The 19,378-nt window shown below is 65.4% G+C and overlaps 1 protein-coding gene across 12 annotated transcripts; it reads right to left on the bottom strand.

The window, feature by feature from the left end:
- On the bottom strand, positions 146-19,302 carry RHBDF1 (rhomboid 5 homolog 1). 12 transcript variants are annotated; one of them, XM_021086954.1, is made up of 19 exons: positions 18,722-19,297; positions 16,105-16,261; positions 6,468-6,825; positions 6,111-6,215; positions 5,380-5,593; positions 4,762-4,971; positions 4,566-4,688; positions 4,336-4,493; positions 3,625-3,882; positions 3,427-3,538; positions 3,231-3,305; positions 2,937-3,098; positions 2,322-2,422; positions 2,099-2,162; positions 1,633-1,727; positions 1,413-1,488; positions 1,242-1,342; positions 978-1,131; positions 146-768 (listed from the first exon to the last, which is right to left on the bottom strand). In XM_021086954.1, exons 3-19 carry the CDS (start codon positions 6,800-6,802, stop codon positions 349-351), a joined length of 2,763 nt encoding a protein of 920 aa, XP_020942613.1. In that variant the 5' UTR covers positions 6,803-6,825; positions 16,105-16,261; positions 18,722-19,297; the 3' UTR covers positions 146-348. The 12 variants fall into 12 exon arrangements, with proteins under 12 accessions (XP_020942613.1, XP_013843180.1, XP_013843181.1 ...); XM_013987726.2 differs by having other exon boundaries at positions 146-1,131; positions 18,722-19,300; XM_013987727.2 differs by having other exon boundaries at positions 146-1,131; positions 16,105-16,248; positions 18,722-19,300.

Here is a 19,378-nt window from a genome sequence, read left to right as displayed (position 1 = left end):
TCCCCCTGGTGCCTCCCGTCCCTTCTGCAGCAAGGGGACAGAGTGTGTCCACCCGGCCGAGGACTTCACTGGGAATGGTTCTGGGGACTCGTGAGGGGGAGGCCTGGGGCCCAGCCAGAACCCAGAAAGGCAGAGGCAGCCCTGGTCACGTTAGTGGCAGCTAAAACGCTCCCGGTCCGTTTATTGGCCACGCGAGGTGGTCGTCAAGAGACTAGTTAGAGGGGAACATGGGAACCAGGGCGGGAAGTGCCCAGAAGCACCAGGGCTTCGGCAACAGGGTCTGTGTGCGGGAGACGCGCTGCACTGCAGGCGGCGGCCAAGCCCACCCGCCTGCGCAGCCCTGGCGGCTCAGTGCAGCTGCGCGTCCAGCTCGTACTTCTCACAGAACTTGTCGGTGAAGGGGATGCAGGTGAGGAACTCGCACCACTCACAGCGGACAGGGTGGACGTAGAAGAGGACCACCAGGCCAGCCAGGAGGCCCAGGAAGACCACCTGGAAGACGATGATCTGGCAGCGCTTGCGGTACAGGTCGAACTTGCCGAAGCTGATGTAGGGCAGGAAGGCGAAGGAGAGGAAGAGGCCACTGACAAAGCCCGAGATGTGGGCGAAGTTGTCGATCCAGGGCAGCAGCCCGAAGGCGAAGAGGAAGAGCACCACGGCAAGCAGCTTGAAGAAAGCGCGCCAGGGCCGGGCCAGGATCTGCCAGCTCTGGAAAAGCTCCACGAAGAGGCAGGCCAGGATGCCGAACTGCGAGCCGGCTGGGCCCACCTGGGGGCGCAGGGTGGCCGTGAGCTGCCGGGCCCGGGCAGCGCCCCTCCAGCCAGGGACCCAGAGCCTGGCCTCCCCGCCCCACCTCCCATGCCCCAGGGCACGTCGGGACAGAGGAGCCAAAGGGAGCGGCTCCTCGGCTGAGCGCCGGAGGGACCTGAGCTCTGGAGCAGGTGCACGGGAGGCACCCCACCCCTGGGAGGCCTTACCTCTGCCCGGTATGGCAGGAAAATGGCACTGGCCAGATTACCAGTGACGCCACTCAGCAGGTAGATGATGGCTATGCGGTGCCAGCCTGCCAGCTTCTCCAGGTCCCGCAGGACAGTCATCTGGAAGCAGACAGACACCAGGCAGTGCAGGATCCTGTTGGGGGGGGGGGCGGTGCTCAGCGAGGAAGGCTGACTTGCTACTCCTGGGCTCCCGGGAACCACCCCCGCCACCCAGGCCTGTCCAGCCCACAGGGTGTCACTTGCCCAGCGTGCAAGAAGAGGGACAGCCAGAGGCGGTAGAACTGGTCGGGCACCTCGGGGTTGAGGAAGGGCAGGAGCCCACACACGTCGTCCATGCAGTGCACCTGTGCAGAGGGGCCCATCAGCGCCCGCCGTGGCTGGCGGAAAGCAGAGGGCCCTCACCCCAAGGCCTACCTGCGAGCAGAGCGTGGCCTCCTCGTGGAAGTAGCCCCTCATGAAGTCACAGTACTCCCGGGACGTGATCTCACACCTGGAAAGGCAGCGGGGGAGGGGGGGAGCGTCCAGGCCATCTCTGTGGGCCCTTCCCTCACCCCACGCCCCTTGGGATCCTGGGACTTGATGGGGAGGAGGGCGTGGCCCGGGACCAGCTGCAGGTGCACAGGGCTGCCCCTACCTGCCCTTGGTGCCAATGCAGCAGGGCCGGCCCGTGATGACGCAGTCCATGTGGGGGTGGTTGGTGTGATTCCCAGCACTGCTTTTGGTGCAAATCTGGAGCAGAGATGGGGACGAGCTGGGTCAGGGTCTCCCCTGACCTTGGGCCCCACCCATGGTTGGGGCAAAGATGGACAGGGTGTGGGGTGGGACACAGACCTCCCTTGGCCTAAGGCAGGTCCCTGAGCTGGACCCTGTGTCCCGCTGGAATAAGGTCATTTGACCTCCCATGTCCCCACCTGGTTCTGCTCTGACGACCTGCTCAGAGGCAGGTGTTGGTGGAGGAACAGGCTGGCTAAAGGCCAGAACATAGCGCCTGGAAACCCAGGCGGTCCCACAGTGGGGACCACTCCGGCCTCACTAATGGGTGAGGGGTGGATTCCTCTGCCCACCCTAGGGCGACTCCCAAACCCTCCACCCCAGCTCACCGGCCACTTGGTAATGTCATCTGGCCACTCGTGGGGGTCCTCAGAGGAAGGCTCATCGCATACCCTGCAGGAGCCCAGCATGAGGTCAGGCCTTGCTTTGTGCCCTTGGCCTAGCACTTCCCGCCCGACTGGACAAGGGGAGCAGCTAGACCCCCACCCCCAACCCCAACCCCCGAGGGAGACGTGGACCAAGGGAGGTAAGGGAGAGGCCAGCAGGACTGACCTGGGGTCCTGGTGGCAGACAGAGCCGAACTGCCTCTTGTGGCCGGCAAAGTCTGGGGCGCTGGGATGGAGGGGCCACTTCACCCACACTGCCAGCGTGGACTGTGGGAGGACACAGGGTCAGCCCCCGGCCAGAGCCCACCCCTCTCCCAGTACGGTCTCCGGGAGGTTCCTCCCTCTGACTCTGCAACCCCACCCCCGTGAATTTACACTCTGGAAACATGTTGGGAGATTGTCATGACGGCTCCAAGCTCGTCTTTCCTGTGAGCCTAAAACAGCCTGTATCCAAGCTCAGGGAACTGGTATGAGCTATAGCACCTCCCCATAAGATGGTAAAAAAACTGGATGAGGATGTTTCTGTTTAGGGGGAAAAATTAGGCAATACCACTAATAGAAACTTAAGACGTGTGCGGGAAGGGCACACTCAAGTTACAGCCAGTGTGGAGCCAGCAGGAGGAGGTGCAGCAAATGTGATGCTAAAAGCCTCGCAGACAAACGGATGGGACGTGCCGGGAACTAGGGCTCAACCGGCTCTATCTCAAGTCCCACGGTAACCGGTGACCGCAAACGCGAGGTGCAGACGAGGGCGCGAGCCGAGCTGCGGGCGGGCACACACCGAGCACTCCTCCTCTGAGGTCTGCACGCAGCCAGACCGGTCGTTGCGCACGCAGCAGGCCGAATGCTTCTCGCGCTCGCGCGCAGCGTGGATGAAACTATGCACCTGCGGGTCCTGGCGCATGCAGGGTGAGAACTTGGCACCCAGGTGAATGAGCGCCTCCTGCGGGGGAGCGGAGGTGCAGCTGCGGCGGGGGCCCCCTGCCAGCCCAGGGGCCCGGCCCCGCCCCCGGCCCGCCGGGCCCCGCCCTCGGCCCCCGGGCCCCGCCCCCACCGAGCCGGACCCCACCCTCACCGAGCTGGGCCCGATCCAGAAGTTCTCCTGCTGCACGTACTTGACGTTCTCATAGACCCCGCGGTTCCGCAGCACCTGGGAGGTTGGGGCAAAAGAGCAGGCGGGGCTCAGCCCGGCCCTCTCCTCCCAGAGGGGGCGGGAGGGGGCCCAGAGCCCAGGCTGGGCAGGCCCGGGGCCCGGAGGGCGCGTGGCTCACCGAGTCCATGGTCTCGTGCTGTGAGAAGCCTACGGGCGCCACGCCGTAGATGCACACGGCTAGAATGGTGACGAGCGAGTGCACGAAGGTGAGCCAGTAGGTGAAGAAGGGCCTGCGGGGCAAATGTCAGCAGCGCTGGGTCCCCAGCCCGGGCCTGCCCAAAGCCGCACCCCCTCCCTGACCCCCTCCCCGCATCACCTGTGGTCGTCCATGTCCTCGATCTGGCGTTTGACGTAGCTGTCGATTCGCTTGCGGTAAGTGCGGTTGGTGAGCCGGCCCACCATGCCCAGACCGTAGGGCCGCTTCTCCCTGGCGAAGAACTTGCGCACGGGCATCGCAATGCGCTGGCCCCGCCGCTGCCCGGCCGCGCTCACCACCTCCTGCCGCAGCCGCACCTTGGGCTGCCCGGCCCCTGCGCCGCCCTCCTTCTGCTTGCGCCAGCCACGTTCCAGGGGCCTGGGGGAAGGGGCGCTGTGACTTCGGGCCCCAGCCCCCCACCTGCTGCGATCCATCCCCGCGGGACAAGGACGACCCCTCCTCGTTCCTGCTCCCATCTGCAGTGAAGGGACAGGCTGATGGCAGCCCCTCCTTAGCAGCAAAACAGAGGTCCCGGGCGCTCCTGGGGTGGCGGGGAGGGTCCCTGGCACATCTGCAAGTCCTAACTGGTCATGTCCTCCCGCTGGATTCTCTCCAGCCGGTGGGCTCTGGGACCAAGATCCCATTCCACAGAGGGGCAGCCGAGACTCGCATGGTGCCCAGCCCTGGGTCCCCCGAACACAGCTGCCAAGCTGGGCTCCTGGACGACCCTTTCCTGGGGGGCTCCTGGGGGCTCCTGCCTTTGGGGCCGGCTGCTCGGGACAGCCGCAGGGCCTCCGGCGCCAGTCCCTCATGGGTCCAGCAGGCACTCACAGCATCAGGTGGCTGCGCTCCAGCTCGCTGCGGTCCAGGGCCCCGCCCGTGAGGTCCGCCTGCTCCGGGGCCCTCTCCCAGTCCTTGAGCGCCGCCTCTGACGGGGACTCGAACACCTCGTCTGGGTACGTGGACAGCTCCTCGTGGAGGACACCTTCCTGAGCAAACACGCGCAGTCAGCGAGGGCCGCGTGGGCAGAGGGGTCGCCGGCAATGCCCCCAGGCTCTTACCCGGGCAAAGAAGGACGTGTCCAGCTCGTCGGGAAAGTCAGCCGTGTCCTCCTCCAGGAAGCTGGCAGGGGTGAAGCTTCGGCGCTGCACCCGGCGCAACGTGCCATCCCTAACGGAGCGGCCCTGCCAGCGAGGAGGTGAGCACCCGGCGTGGAGCCGGCTCAGCCGCCACCCCCACCCCAGCCCCTGCACCCACCTTCACCAGCGCAGCAGCCGCCCGGAAGCTCATCTTGGCCACTGACTCACGCTTGCGCCGCCGTGGGAGCCGGCTGAAACCCGAGCGGGAGCTGGAGAAGGAGCAGAGGGAGGCAGCGCCCGGAGTGACGGGAGTGTGCGGGGCACTCAGGCCGTCGGCGGCGTCATCCGCCATGCGGAAGGCCCGGCCCCGGGCCAGGGGGTCTATGATCTGGAGAAGCGGGGAGATGTAGGAGTCAGGGGCTGGGTCGTCGCCAAGGGCGGCCCTTCCCCACCCCAAACCCCGCAGTGGAGAGCACAGCTGCTGCTCCTCCCACGCCCCAGGGGGAACCACGGCGCCCAGAGGGGCCCCTCTCTCAGCCTCTATTTCCTGGATGCTGCTAGTCATCCTGGGGTGGCCCTGCACGCAGTGGCTGGCCTGGAGTTCAGTCCCGGGACCCTGGGCTCGCCCCCCAAGCCCCCTTCCCGGATGGTGTCTCAAGTGCTTCTGTGGGACCACCTGACTGCCCTCCCAGACCACGGGCTGCAAGCACCTCTTCTCTTAGGCTGGCGGAGCGAGCAGCCCCAGCCCAGGGGAGCAGAGTGAGGGCGGGTGGGAGGCAGCCGCAGGCGGGCATACCTTCTGCATGCCCAGCTGGCACGGCCCCACATACAGAGGAGGGGGCGTCTCGGTGCTGGTCAGCGACACATTGTCCTGGCTGGGCAAGTCCAGCTCCCGGATGACCTGGGGCTTCAGCTTCCCGTAGCGCTGGCTGCAGTGACGGATGCTCTTGCGCTGCCACTTCTGGGTGCTGTCACTGTCCTTGCTCACTCCGAACCAGTCAGCGGTGCCCCTGCCAGGGGAGGGACTCAGCAAAGGGAAGCCAGCTGTCCCCTCTCCCTGGCAGGGGCCTCAGAGGTGCTCCAGTTGGGCAGCACACCCACCCCCGGCCTCCAGTCTCTGCAGGGTCTGGGGTCCAGGCGGGCTGGGTCTGAGGAAGAGGACAGGCAGGTTCCAGCCCTGGCCACCCCGTCAACAACGAGCCAACACCAAACTGCCAAGAGCACCACAGGCCTTGGTGAAATAGGTGAGTACTGTGCACAGGCCCTCAGCCCATGCCTGAGAGGGGCGGCTGTGGGGTGATGCTGAGTCCACCATCAGAGCCCAGGAAACCTGGCCCGGGCAGCAGCTTGACCATGGACATCAGGGAACATCAAACCCAAGCCGGCTGCCCACAGCCCTTGGACATGCAAAGCAAAACAGGTCCAGCACGAGCCCCCAGGGAACCAACCATGCTGGCAGCTCCCGAGAGGTCACAAGCCATGCACACGCCAGCTGACGCCAACACACTCATGCCCTGCCCAAGGTACCTGAGCAGGGACCGAGAGAGAGACAGGCGCTGCGTGAGGGCCCTGCGGGCAGCAGGGGGACCCAAGAGGGGCAGAGTGTGGACACGCCCGAAGCGCACCTGCCGGCTGTTCGGGGCCAGAGCGTCAGGATGGGGGAGACAGAGAGGAGAGGGCAAGTGCTGGAGGGGAGCAGAGAACGGCGGTAGGTGACAGGCAGGAGGACAGGGCAACACGGGGAACAGGTGACACGGGCGAAAGCCGAGACAAGAGGGGCCCCTGTCCGGCCCCCAGCCCCAGCCCGAAGGTGAGACCCCGCGCCTGCCTCTGTCCTGCCCATCCCAGCCCCCAGCCCACGGAGCCGCCGGCGCAGCCAAGTACCTGCGGATGGTCTGGGTGATGGACATCTGGCGGTGCAGCCCCGGCCGCCGCAGCTCATGGTGGGGCGAGGGCACGCGGGCCGGCTCAGCGGGCATACTCACGCTGCGCAGGAAGGCCTGGCGTCGCAGGGGCTGGGCCACGGGGTCCCGGGGAGGGGCCGGGGCGGGCTGGACCCACAGCCCCTGCTGGCCAGGGCCTCCCTGCGGGAAACTGGGTTCCTCTGCTGCTGCCACCGCCGCCGCCACCGGGGACCCCACAGCTGGAATGTCCAGCTTTAGCCACGGGGGCTTCTTGCGCTGCAGGCTGCTGGTGCTGTCCCTGCGGGCCTCACTCATGGCTCCCGGCAAGCAAGGCGGGCCTAGGGGGCACGGTGTGTCACTCACTACCAGCACCAAGGGATCTCTGAAGGGTCATGGGGCCCAGACGGTGGAGGAGGGAGAGGCGGTGATACCCAATGGGGTGGGCACGGCCCCGGTGCCAAGGTCGAGTGTGTGCTCAGCATCGTCCCAAAAGACGCTGCCAGGCACACACAAGGTTCCCAGACGATACAAGTGCACGCGATGAATAGTTGGGGACCTCCTATGAGCCACTCCTAGGTGCCTGGGCCACATCGGCGGAGAAACAAGGACAGGCAAAATCCGGAGTTCCCTTCGTGGCGCAGTGGAAATGAATTCGACTAACATCCAGGAGGAGGTGGGCTTGATCCCTGGCCTTGCTCAGTGGGTCAGCAATCTTGCGTTGCCATGAGCTGTGGGGTAGGTCGCAGACGCAACTCAGATCCCCCGTTGCCGTGGCCGTGGCCTGCAGCTGTAGCTCCGATTCCACCCCTAGCCTGGGAACTTCCATATGCCGCGGGTGTGGCCCTAAAAGGGAAAAAAAACAAAGAAAAACCCCTGCAACTCCTGGAGCAAGGAGTCCGGGCCAGGAACAGGCCTCAGAGCGGACAACCTGGGCTGACACAAGGCAACATTACAGCTGCCAGAGGTGGCAACGCCTCCTTGTGAGCTGACAACTGAGCAAAGGCTCTCAAGGTGACCTGGCGACGAGGTTGGCGGGTGGGGTGGCCCTCACAGAGGGAACAGCCTTCGCAGAGGGGAAAGGGCAGGCAAGCTGAGGGGCCAGCCCCGTCTGCGCACTGGGGAAGCCTCAAGCCTCTTTGACCCCAAGCCCACCCTCTTAACCACCATGCCAGCTGCTCCAGAAACAGAAGCCCCCGAGGCCCACTAGGAGCTGTGCAGGGCCTCCCACTTGCAGAAGAGGGGCCCCCTGGCTTCTCAGGGCCTGGGGAAAAGCAGGAGGCGGAAAATGCTGCTGTGACCACCAGGGGGCACCACACGCCCAGGAGCAGGCGCAAGGCCACTCAGCGCTGGCTGGTGCCTTGCTCAGCACCACCTAAGCACCTGAGACCCCTACCCCACATCTTCTCCACACAGAGGAAGGAAACAGGACCCAGAGCGGAGAGGCTGGGGCCTGAGGTGGGCCACCCCCACCTGGCCATGGGACCGTGAAGCCAAGGCCACGGAAGCATGGCTACGGGTGCTTCTAACCTCCTTTACAAAATAGGCACTCTCAGGGTAGATCTGCTTCCCGGCACTGGAGAGGGCTCGCTGGGCATCTGGAAATAGGATACCCAAGATGGAGAAGGCCTCTGAGGACAAATAAGGGCAGCAGCAGCGAGGCGGGGCCACACTGGGAGGGTGGAGTCTCCAAAATTCCTCAGCCTCAAAGAGCTTCGGACCCTGGCAGACTCCCTGCAGTGCCTGCAACCATCCACAAGATCCCTAGAAACAGCTTCTACTTCTGAGCCTCCCTGTCAACTGCCTGGAGGAAACAGAAAAAAACACTTTATGTACTTATTTATTGGTTTTTAGGGCCGCACCCACGGCATATGGAGGTTCCCAGGCTAGGGGTCCAATCAGAGCTACAACTGCTGGCCTATGTCAGATCCGAGGGGCAACTGTGACCCACACCACGCTCATGGCAATGCCGGGTCCTTAACCCACTGAGTGAGGCCAGGGATCAAACCCGCGTCCTCATGGATGCTACCAGCTTCTTTACCGCTGTGCCACGTCAGGAACTCCCAGAGAAAACACTTTACAAACCGGGAAACCAAGGCCCAGAAGGAGAGGCACACACTCAGGGTGGCATAACCAGTGAAGGGCCAGGACCCCACTCAGCAACTCCCAGCTCCCTATGGACCCGGGAATGTCCAGGGATGTTGCTAGCCCATCTACACAGCAGGCACAGAGCATGGGCGTTGCTCCTCGGCCCTACACAAAAGCCAGACAGCCCCCTGCTGCTCCTGGCTCCAACCACCCCCTACCACAGGGGCAGGCCCAGGACACTACTCACTCCTGTCACCCCTCAGGGACACCCCTCACCACGCCTGCCAACCCCATAGCAGGCAGGGACAATGCCGGGACTACTGTGCACAACGGCTCTTGCTGCTGGGCTAACCACGAACAGGCGGGGAGGAGGAAGGCCCTCGGGGACGCCAAGCCCATCCTGCGGTCAGCCGTTTCTGGGAGCCGATTCTGCACCCAGGGCCCAGCCCCTCCCCGTACCCGCACCTGCTCAGATCTCAGGGAAAGGGCAGCATTTGCTCCCAAGTGCCTGGAACCCCTTCTGGGCCCCTGCCCTGATCCCCCAAAGTTCGGTCAGGCACACGGGGGGAGGGGGGGTCCCTGGAGGGGGCAGGGATGGGGTCCGACATGAGGATACCCTGATTGGGCACCGGGTTTCTCTGGGCTGACTCACAGAACCCAGCCAGGACTTGCCTGCGTGGCCCCTGATGTGGCCCAGCCACAGCTACGGGCCACAGGTCAGCATCCTGGGAGGGCAGCCCTCCCCCGAGACCAAGGAGACTGTGGCAAGGAGCGCGAGGGGTCTCAGCGCTGGTCAAGCCAAGTCGGATGGGGCTCACTCAGGGCTGGGACATCCATCACCCTGGGTGCGCCGGACGGGCCCGCCTGGTGCACAGGCAGGTGGTCTGACCCCTAAGCTGGTGTTGTGCCCCACGGGCTGAGGGGGAGGGGGCCCCCTTATCATTTCGGATGGGGGAGGCTCTGGTGCCCTCGGTCTGTTGTGGCCACCCGATCAGCACTTGCCTCACAGCCTCACCCGCTCCTGGTGAAGCCAAAACGAGGCCAGAGAGGGACAGGGCCAAGTGTGGGCCGGGGGTCACTGCGGGAGATCAGCAGGCTCTGTGCAGGGGGCGGGCCGCCGGGGAGCACAGCACCACACACACCTGTGACCCCCACCCACCCCCCTCGGGCTCCCCTCACACCTGGCCCCCCAGGCAGTTCAAGGACCCGCAGCCTCGGTCAGACTGCGCAGCCCTGACAGGTGCTCTGGGCCCTGGACCCCCCACCCCTAAGCAGCGCGGGAGCACACGCCCCTCCCCCGAGTGATGTCCTATCTTGTCACGTCGGGTCCATGGCACCCAGGACAGCCGCCTCCAGAGCCACTGCTCAGGGATCACCGGTCACGGCAGAGCACCAGCTAGCAGGGTCCAAGCCCTCAACATGGGGTGACTCGGAGTGGATGGGGCAGGAAGAGCACAGCAAGGAGTGGGGGGGAGGTGTAAGCACGCACTGAGTTGGGGGGGCCCGCCTCTGGGCCCCAGGGACACAGCGTCGCTGGGCTCACGAAGGCTGCCCTGGTCCCCCTCCTGTACACGGAGGCCCCGTGTCCCTCACCTGGACCCAAATTCCTCCTGGGTTGGGGCAGAGGCTGGAGGCTGCTCCTGAAGCCCTGCGACTTCCTGGCCTGACCCACCCCCATGTGGGCCCCAAGTGGGTGAGGTGGCTCCACAGTGGACCCTGAGGATATGGGGGAGGGGCAGGCCCAGACCAGACAAAGACTCTGGGCAGGAAGGAGCACGGTGCCCTCCCAGAGGAGACAGTGGCACAGTGTCTGGGCCTCCCCCAGGCGCACAGTGGGCTCTTGTTCCTAGACTGCCCCTCGGGGCAAAGCCCCACAGCGTCTTGGCTCTGCTGCCCTCGTGCAGGGAGAGCTGTGGCCCGCGGACGTGACCGCCTGGGATCTCAGCGTGTGAGTCACTCTGGCAGCACTTAGGGCTGCCCACCCGGGGCCCAGACCCAGCGGAAGACACCCGAACAGGCGTCTGGAAAGGAAGCAGCTAACCAAGCAAAAGCTGGCCGTGGGATGGAGCTCCGGGCAGCTCAGGGCCGTGGGGAAGGCTGCAGAGGAGCCCTCACAGCAGTGCCTGGCACACAGTAGGCGCCCAAGAAGCAGCAGCTGGATCAAAGAGAGGCTGGACGTGGGAGCTGCTGCCATCGTAGCTCAGCAGAAACGAACCCGACCAGCATCCACGAGGATGCAGGTTCAATCCCCGGCCTCGCTCAGTGGGTTAGGGATCCGGCATTGCCATGAGCTGTGGTGTAGGCTGCAGACACAGCTCGGATCCCGCATTGCTGTGGCTGTGGCGTAGACCGGCAGCTGTAGCGCCCATTTGACCCCTGGGAACCTCCCTATGCCCCGGGCGTGGCCCTAAAAAGACGAAAAACATGACACGCTATTGTCAGTCACTCATACTTGACCTAAAAAGAAAGAAAATGCGGAACGGGCGGCTGCGGATGCCTGCTGGCCGCGGGGAGCCCCCGAGGAAGGCTCAAGAGCACGCCACCCTGCAGACAGGCCCAGTGGGGAAGGTGTGGCCCAGAGGCAGGAGAAGGCCGGGAGGAGGCCTGGCCCACCCAGGCCTGGCCAGGGCGGCAGCCTGGAGAAGGCTGGCCCCTCGGCTACTGTACTTGCGCCGGCTCGGCGCACGTGCCGATCGGGGCAGCTGGAAGCCAAGTGCATGGCCTGGTCCCGGGACCAGACCCAGCAAGCCTGAGGCCTACACTGCCTAGGGGAGCCCCAACGGCCGGAGTCAAAGGGAGCACCTGGCTGCGCCCCAAGACACCTGCCCAGGCATGTCCCCAGCTGACCTGAGCATGGGCCCAGGAGGGCCCAGCTCCTCCGGCCTCCCCAGCTGGAGCCCGGGTTTCTGAGCCTCCGTCTTCTGTTTGACCCCTGACCTCATGCCAACCCCAGATCTCCCTCAGGAGGGGAGTCACCAGCTGTCCGGCAGCCGGTCTCCCCATGTTCCAGCTGGCTCCTCTGTGCCTCCTGAGCTCCTCCAAAAATGGCACCATGTTGGAAATGACACTGGCCAGGCCCTCAACGCCCTCCTCCGCCCTCCTGGCGACCCCTCCACTTTTCCGTGGAAGAAATGAGCTTCGGAAGGGAGCAGGGCAGAACTGGGCTCTGCCCAGTGCCCTGTGCCCGTCTCCAGGAGGACGCAGTGGATCCCTGCATCCCTCAGCTGCCCATCACCAGCTGTCACCTGAGGTGAGCGAGCAGGGAGCCACGCACAAGGCAACAGGAGGCTCCTGCTACAGAGGCCCTGAAGATGACAGCCGTGGGAGGCTGGTGAAGTCGCAGCTTCGCCCAGAGCCTCGGAAGACACACACACGGCCCAAGGGGCCAGAATTAAAGCCTGTGACCCCACTGGGCCTGGCAGGGCAGACACCTCCTGGCATCCGGGAGCCCCAAGGCTCAGAGAGGTCAGAGGACTTGACCGTGCCACAGAGTCAGCAAGGGGGAAGGGCACGGACTTGGCTCCAGCAAGCTGTGTGTGTGACCATCAGTGGTCTAGTTGGACCTCGGGAGTCAGGTGCAAGCACTCCTCAAGCTGCATCAGGGCGGGACACAGGGCAGATGAGCAGCCTGGTCCCCAATCAGAGGCCCAGGAGTGCCCCTGAGCAACCCCCCACACTTGCTCCCAGGTGCCCACAGGCTCAGCAGCCCTTCCCCGGACACGTTGGCTGCTGGAGAGGGCCTGCGGGGCCTTCGGAGGGGACACCAAGTCCCCGAAGTCTATTATCGGAGCAGGAATGGCTTCAGTCACCTGCCTCACTCTGGCTGGCGCCACTGACCTGTCACAGGCCCTGCAGACGTCCTCTGTGCCCACCTTACAGATTAGGAAACTGAGGCTCAGAGGCCAGACACCACCTGCAGTCACTAAGCCTCCAGGTGGGTTCAAAGCCTCGGGCCATGTCTGCCCAGGAGCTGGGTGGGAGAGGCCCCAGGCCCCCAGGGGAGCAACAGGCTGTGGAGGGCTAAGGACCCTCTGAGCCCCCACTGCACCCTACTCCACCCAGAGCATCTAAGTTCAGGCAGGAGGAAGGCACCCGCAAACACACCCAACCCAGACACAGGCAGAAGCTAAGGGTCCGATCCTGTCACAGACACCACGGTGGGGGACTAGGGGCCTCACATCTGGGTGGAGGGGCTCCCAGAGGTGCCCTGAGCAGCCGCTTGAGTCCACAGACCCTGAGGGTGGGCCCAGGAAGCCAGGGGAGACCTGGGTGATTCCCTCTGAACCAAGGGCTCCCCTGGAATGCCAGCTCCCTAGGGGCACAGTTCGCCTGGCCGGCCATGAACGCTGGACGGGGATGCTGGTCACGCTCCCGCTCTGGTGCCCTCTCTGTGCAGTGGGTGCAGACTGCTTGCAGGGTGTGGGAAGGGGCCTGGGGCCTGGCACCTTCAGTCCAGGGCCACTCAAGCCCTGTGCCCCACTACCAGCCTCTGCTAGTAGCTCCTGCTTGTCTAAGGAAAAGGACCGGCTTGCCCAGAATAACCCCTGCTGGTGGGGGGCTCAGTCTCAGGGTTCCTTGGGTCCCCACCAACTGCTGGGTTGCCCAGCTTCCTCCCAACCTCGGGGTGGGGGCTAAGGGGGCTGGGGCTGGCTCCCCAGAGTGGGAAGGACCCAGTACCCAGCTGAGCCAAACCTGAAAAGCCAGTTTCATCCTGGAATCTTCTCTGCCAGGAAGTCCCCAGGTGGGGGGTGGGGGGGCTTTTCCCAGCACGGGCCTGGGCCCCGCCCACCCAGACAGACACACAGACACAACCCCAAGGTGCACACAGAGAAGAAGGAACTCTGGTCAGGCTCCCCTACCCGGCATTCCCCCCAGAGACAAGCCCACCCCGCCCCCGCAGGGCGGGCAGACAGCCAGCCCCCCACCCCGCCCCCCTCCCCGGGATGCGGGGCCTGGGCACCGGGGGTCCAGCCAGCACCCCCGCCCCCAAGAAGTGCCTGCTTCAAGGCACCCAGGAGGGGCCCCGGCCCGCTCCTCTGGGCCACGGAGCACAGGGGAGGGCAGCACCCTGCTGCTGCGGGGGCTTTCACGGGGGAGACCGAGAGCCCAAAGTGGGGTCGTGCCCCCGCCCCCGCGCCCGCTGAAACTGCTCCCGTCCCCAGGGAGGCCAGCTGGGACCGGGATGGTCTGAGAAGTCCCACCCTCTGAGCTGGAGTTTCGACTTGGAGACACCACCCACTGGTGGTGGCCGGGAAGGAAAATGCAAGGGGGGCAGGGTGCAGCTCGGAGGAGCCTGGGGACATCCCGGCCTCCGGACCCTCTCGCTCCCGGGATCCCCAGCCGGCGGCCGGGGGCTGGAGCCGAGCTGTCCGGCCGGGTCGGGCCGCGGGGACGTGCTAATCCGGCCACGGGCTATTTTTGCGGCGCGCCGGGCGAGGAATGCGGGGCTGGGCCGCCTCCTCCGGCCGCTCGGGAAACTCCAGGAGGGAAAGTCCGGCCGCCTCGGGCGGACACCCGCCCGGAGCCCGGACGCGGCCGCATTCCGGCCGCTCCCGGCGGCTCCGGCGGCGGGGGGCTGCGCACGGGCGCCTCGCGCGGCGGATGCAGCCCCGCAACCCGCCCGGCCCGCGCCCCGCTCCCCGCTCCCGCCGCGCGCTCACTCACCGCCGCCGCCGCCGCCGCCGCCGCCGCCGGCACCGGGGGCCTCGGGGGTCCTGGGGGCCTCGGGGAGGGGCTGCCGCCGCCGCCGCCGGCCGAGGGCGCCCGCGCCGAGTCCCCGCCCGGCCGTCCGGCCCGCCCGCCCGGGAATGCCATGGAGCGAGGGGCGTGCGCGCCGGGGGCGGGCCCGGCCGGAGGGGGCGGCCGCGCTGACTCAGGGCTCAGGAATGCGTGGGCCCGCCCGGCCCGAGTCGCCTCCTCCGGGAAGGCCGCTGGGCTCCGCTCTCCCGCGGCGGGCGGCGCGGCACCTGCGGCTGCGGGCCGGGGACGCAGGAGCCGGAGGCCGGCTCGCCCGCGGCCGGACTCCAGGGCCCTGCCTGGGGCTTGAGACGCGGGGCGGGGGGCGCTGGGCCGGGGCGGATGTACCGCAAGGCGGCCCGCCAGCCTCCCTCGAAGGCCGCGCTGCCCAGGCTCTCGCCCTAAGCCGCACGCACACGCTCCTGCGTTCACGCACCTTCCCGCATGCTCGACCCCCACTGACACCCACGCTCGCCCACGCAGTCTTTCACACCTGCTGAAACACACACTAACACGTTCACGCTCCCGCTCACACATGCGCACACAACCGCGGACGCACACTCACACGCATCGAAGGCAGGATCAGAGCTGTTGCCCCTCTGCCAGGCCCCTGTGGTCCCAGGCCAGGCTGGGACCCTGGCACAAGGGCTGGCAGCAGACTTTCCGCGACCTCTCCGTGCCCCTCCAGCCTCGAGGCAGCTCATCCCTGCACCCCCGAGTCACACACGAAAGGGACCACCTGCTCTCGGCCGAGGCTGCTGAAGGGAGTTTTCCGGCATTGCTCTGTCCAAACTTTAGACGTCTCAGGAGTCAGTGGGGTGCAAGCCTCAAAAAGACCGGGGAAGTGGGGAGCCGTGAGTGCCAGAGGGGTACAGACTTCCTCCGCCACCTCCCTCCTCTCTCGGAGGACACAGAACTGGGACCACAGCTGTTCTAAGGAATCGTCCACTGGCGCCCAAAGACTGAGGCACATGAGCCTCCCCTCAAGCCTAGCCTCCAAGGGCCCACGAATGTGTCTTCGGGCCCTTTGCTGGGCTGGGACCAGGTGGCACTGGTCCTCTCTGCCCAGGGTATGACCGCAGAAAATGCCCTCCCTGGTCCTTGGCTGCAGAGAAAATAAAGTTGACAACTTGGGGTGGCAGCCAGCGCATACGTCGGTCTTGAGACTGGGACAAAGGGACAGAATCCTCCGATTGTCTCCTTGTCCACACCACAGGTTGGAGCAGCACTTGCGCACACTGGGTCGTTGATGAACTCAGGTATATCAACACGATTCTTCAATAGAAGGAGACAATGAAATTGGGGCCACAGGAGGACTCCTGCACAGTGCAGGTGGGTGACCCCGGCCTTCTTGGGACACAAACAAGAGGAAGGCTGCCAGCAGCCTACACCTGCACGTGCCACCTCTCCCATGCCAGGCTCTCAGCAGGGACAGGGCAGTCCCCCACACCTGCCAGGACTAAGCACGCCCCATGTACCTGGCCAACCGGACGGGGGTCAAGGGCCCGGGCTCACCTCCAGAGCTTGCCGTGGCTGGGCATCGGGTGCTGGCAGGTCTCCCCCCCGCCCCCGCAGTGGGTGCTGCAGGGCATCACCCAGACCCTCCACGACCCAGTCACTCATCCCCAGCTGCCAGGAGCACCGGCCACAGCTGGCTCAGGGCAGAGATGGCGCCCACTCCCACCCTCCCCCTCCCACCCTCAGCCACCAGGAGTGGCCTTCAGGGAGTTGAAGAACTGCCTCGCCTCAGATCCTGCTCCCTCCCCAGAGAGGGTGGCCTGGGTGTCCAGGGTTACCTGCAAAGGTCTGTCCCAGCTCCCGAGTTCCGGGCAGATCCCGGCAGCCTCTGCTGCAAACCCGGGCCCCTCACGGGTGCTGCTCCCCAGTACACTTTGGCCGGCAAATCCAGGAATCCCCAGCTTTTCGGCCCACCAGAGCTCCTGAGCGAGGACCCTGGCATTAGAAGGTGCGTGCTCAGGCCTGGACACAGCCACATGCACACACACACACACACACATGCTCTGCTTCGCATCTGGCCCACTGCCAGATTGGAGGAGCCCCTGACGTGGGAACCCAGTTCTAGTCCCTTTATTTTTTTTTTTTTTTCCGCTTTTTTTTATGGCCGAACCCGTGGCAGGTGGAAATTCGCAGGTTAGGGGTCAAATCGGAGCTACAGCTGCCAGCCTACACCACAGCCACAGCACTGCGGGATCTGAGCCGCGTCTGCGACCTACACCACAGCTCGTGGAAACACCTGATCCCCAACCCACTGAGCAAGACCAGGGATCGAATGAACCCCCATCCTCATGGATCCTAGTTGGGTTCGTTAACCACTGAGCCACAAAGGGAACTCCCCAGTCTCTCTTTTTCATCTTCCCAGGCCCTGGAGAAATAGAAATCAGCAGCAACTGGAATTCCCTGGTGGTTCAGCAGGTTAAGGATGCGGCCTCGTCATTGCTGTGGCCCAGGTTCAATCCTTGGCCCGGGCACTTCCACAGGCCATGGGTGTGGACAAAAGAAAAAAAAAAAGAAGCTGGCAGCAATTGCCGGGTGTGTGTGCAGGCAGCTGGGGATGGGCAGGTGTCTGGACCATCCTGTGACTGTGGACTTCACTCTAGGACCTGAGGGGGTGGGAGTCCTGACCATGAAGCAGAGTCCCCACCAGCCAGCCACCCTGGACTCAGCTCAGCAGGCCAGTCTGAGCTGTGGGGGTCTGGATGGGCCCAGAACCAGCCCCTGGCTATTTGGGGAAGTGGCAAAAGTGGGCCAGACCAGCCAGGAGCCTGAAGTCACTGGCTATTTCTGAGGCAGCTGCCCCTCCCCATGTCTCAGGCCAAGGCAAGGGGTCCCTTAAGTGCCTGGGCTTGGGGCCCAGGGCCCTGGTAGCACAGCCCCAGGAGGAGAAGACGCAGCCCACACACACCCTCCCAGTGCCCACTCTGCCCAAGGAGCCCTGGAGCCCCAAGGGCCTGTCGGCTGCAGACGGCAGGAAGCGGGGAGATGCCAGAAGGCGCCCCGCTGACAAGTCACCATAGGGTGCTGCCCCTTCCACGGTCTTAGCCGGCCTACATGGAGAGAACACTCAACAGGCTGCTGGCCTCTGTGGCTGGGGGAGCCTCTGTCCTTTCTCTCGAGGCACCAGGGGCTGCTGGCACCTCCTCAGGCTGTGGCCTGGCCTGCCAGGGCCCAGAGCAGCTCAGGCCAGCACCGACACTTTTCACAGTATCGAGAGGGTCCCCGCCTTCATCTTCCATCGCCATCCTCCAACATGCCTCTCGAAGCCCAGCAGCAGGACCGAGAAGGCCCCAGGCACCTCCTCCAGCCCTGCACCACCTTCTCACCCCCAGCCAGCTCCTCAGGCCACAGTGGGAATGCTCAACCCACCACTTCCGGCCTGCGGTGGAGCCTCAAACCACAAACAGGGCGGGGGGGGTGGGGCAGGGGGACACACACAGAGGTTGTGCAAGCCCCTGCACTCAGGGTGGAACATCTGGAGAAGTGGGTTGCTGGTTCCAGCCCTGCCTCCTCCTCCTCCTCCTGGAGGCCAGGCCTGCCCTCTGAGTCTCTTTCCTCATTTCCAGTTGGGGACAAGACTCCCCATCAGGAATGTGTGGACTCCCTGAAATTTCTGCAAGGAGCGTGCACCCATCGTGAAATCAAAATGCAAGTGAATGCAAAACAGCATCCCCCCCACCCCGCCCTGGCCGGGCCGGCCCGGCCCGGCCCCCACCAGGGGGACTAGGCCAGATTAGCCTCAGTTTCCCTCCGGGGGGCAGGCAGGAGAGGGGGAACGGGGGGAGTGAGCACAGGAAGGCAGGAAAGGGGACTCATTGTTTGGGCAGAATGGCTGCAGGGGGTAAGGAGGAAAGAAAGGGGTGGGAATGACATCCAGGCTGCCTCCCAAGGGGTATTTATGACACAGTGCCCTCCCCCGGAAGGAAGCGGCACAAAGTGCCACAAACAGCTGGGTGGCTTCCAGCAGGCGGCTGAAAGGCTGCTGCCCCTCCCGCCACAGGAAGTCCTGGTTGGGGCCCTGGGGGAAGGGGGAGTACAGCTGGGCCTGGGCCTGGGCTGGAGTGGGTCCCAGGGCCGGTCAGAGGAAGAAGAGGACGAGGGGGAGGGGAGGAGCTCTGGGGATCAGGGTTTTCCCAGCTGGATGTGCCCCAAGACGGTGCCCCAAGACCGGGGGCCACCCTCACGTGCGGGCCTCAGTCTGGTGGGGTCACAGTCACGTGGCCCATCCAGCATCTCACCTGACACCATCTTTACCCAGCAGCTCCTTATGGCCCCCAGGGGTCCCCCTCAAAGGGCCAAGGTGACACAAGTCAAAGACAGCATGGGGACATGCTCCTTAAGGGTTTTCCACTCAGGAGAGGGGTGTTCCCTGTACTGCCCCAGAGGACAGTGGCATACCTCATACTGTCTCCTGCCACTGCCCTGCAAGAGGGGTGCTCACGGGTCCCCACAGTCCTGGTGCTGGCCTCAGCCTCTTCCGGAGGCTGGCTTCACTCCAGCAGGATGCTGACTCCTCTCAGCATCCTTCGTAGGGGAGTGGTGGGGGCCCCACGGCAGAGACAGGCGTCCTGGAATCAACCAGTAAGTGATGACCAGGCCGGGGCGGAGGGGCATGCTTCCAGATGTCCACTTCCTGGACAAAGTCTCTCTAGTCCACTCCAACGTGTCCTCGCCACCCAAATGCCCCCCAGGCGCGCAGCGGTCCAGGAAGGCTGGTCCAAGGGCCAGGGCCGGGGTGCCACTTCCCCACGTGCACTCCACGCGCGCGTCTCCGAACAGTCGGGGCCGCCCCAAACCATTACCCCTCCAGCGGGGGCCCTCTAGGGCCCAATTACGGTTCACGACGGACCGGGGCTCTCAGTCTGAGGGCCAGCTGGCGCTGGAGAGCGGTCTGCGGCTGGGGGCGTCGGGGGAGCAAGTGGGGCGGGGCCGCGTCACTGGCGGGGCGCGGGGCGCGGGGCGGGGGGCTCGCCTCGACCCCAGCTGCCGGCTCCCCTCCGCACCCCGCCCCGCAAGGGCCCGCCCCCCCCGGCGGGAGGCGGGGCGCCGGGAGCC

This window comes from Sus scrofa, chromosome 3, assembly GCF_000003025.6.
Source record: "Sus scrofa isolate TJ Tabasco breed Duroc chromosome 3, Sscrofa11.1, whole genome shotgun sequence".
NCBI classification, from domain to species: Eukaryota; Metazoa; Chordata; class Mammalia; order Artiodactyla; family Suidae; genus Sus; species Sus scrofa.
This window is presented reverse-complemented; position numbering and strand designations above follow the sequence as displayed.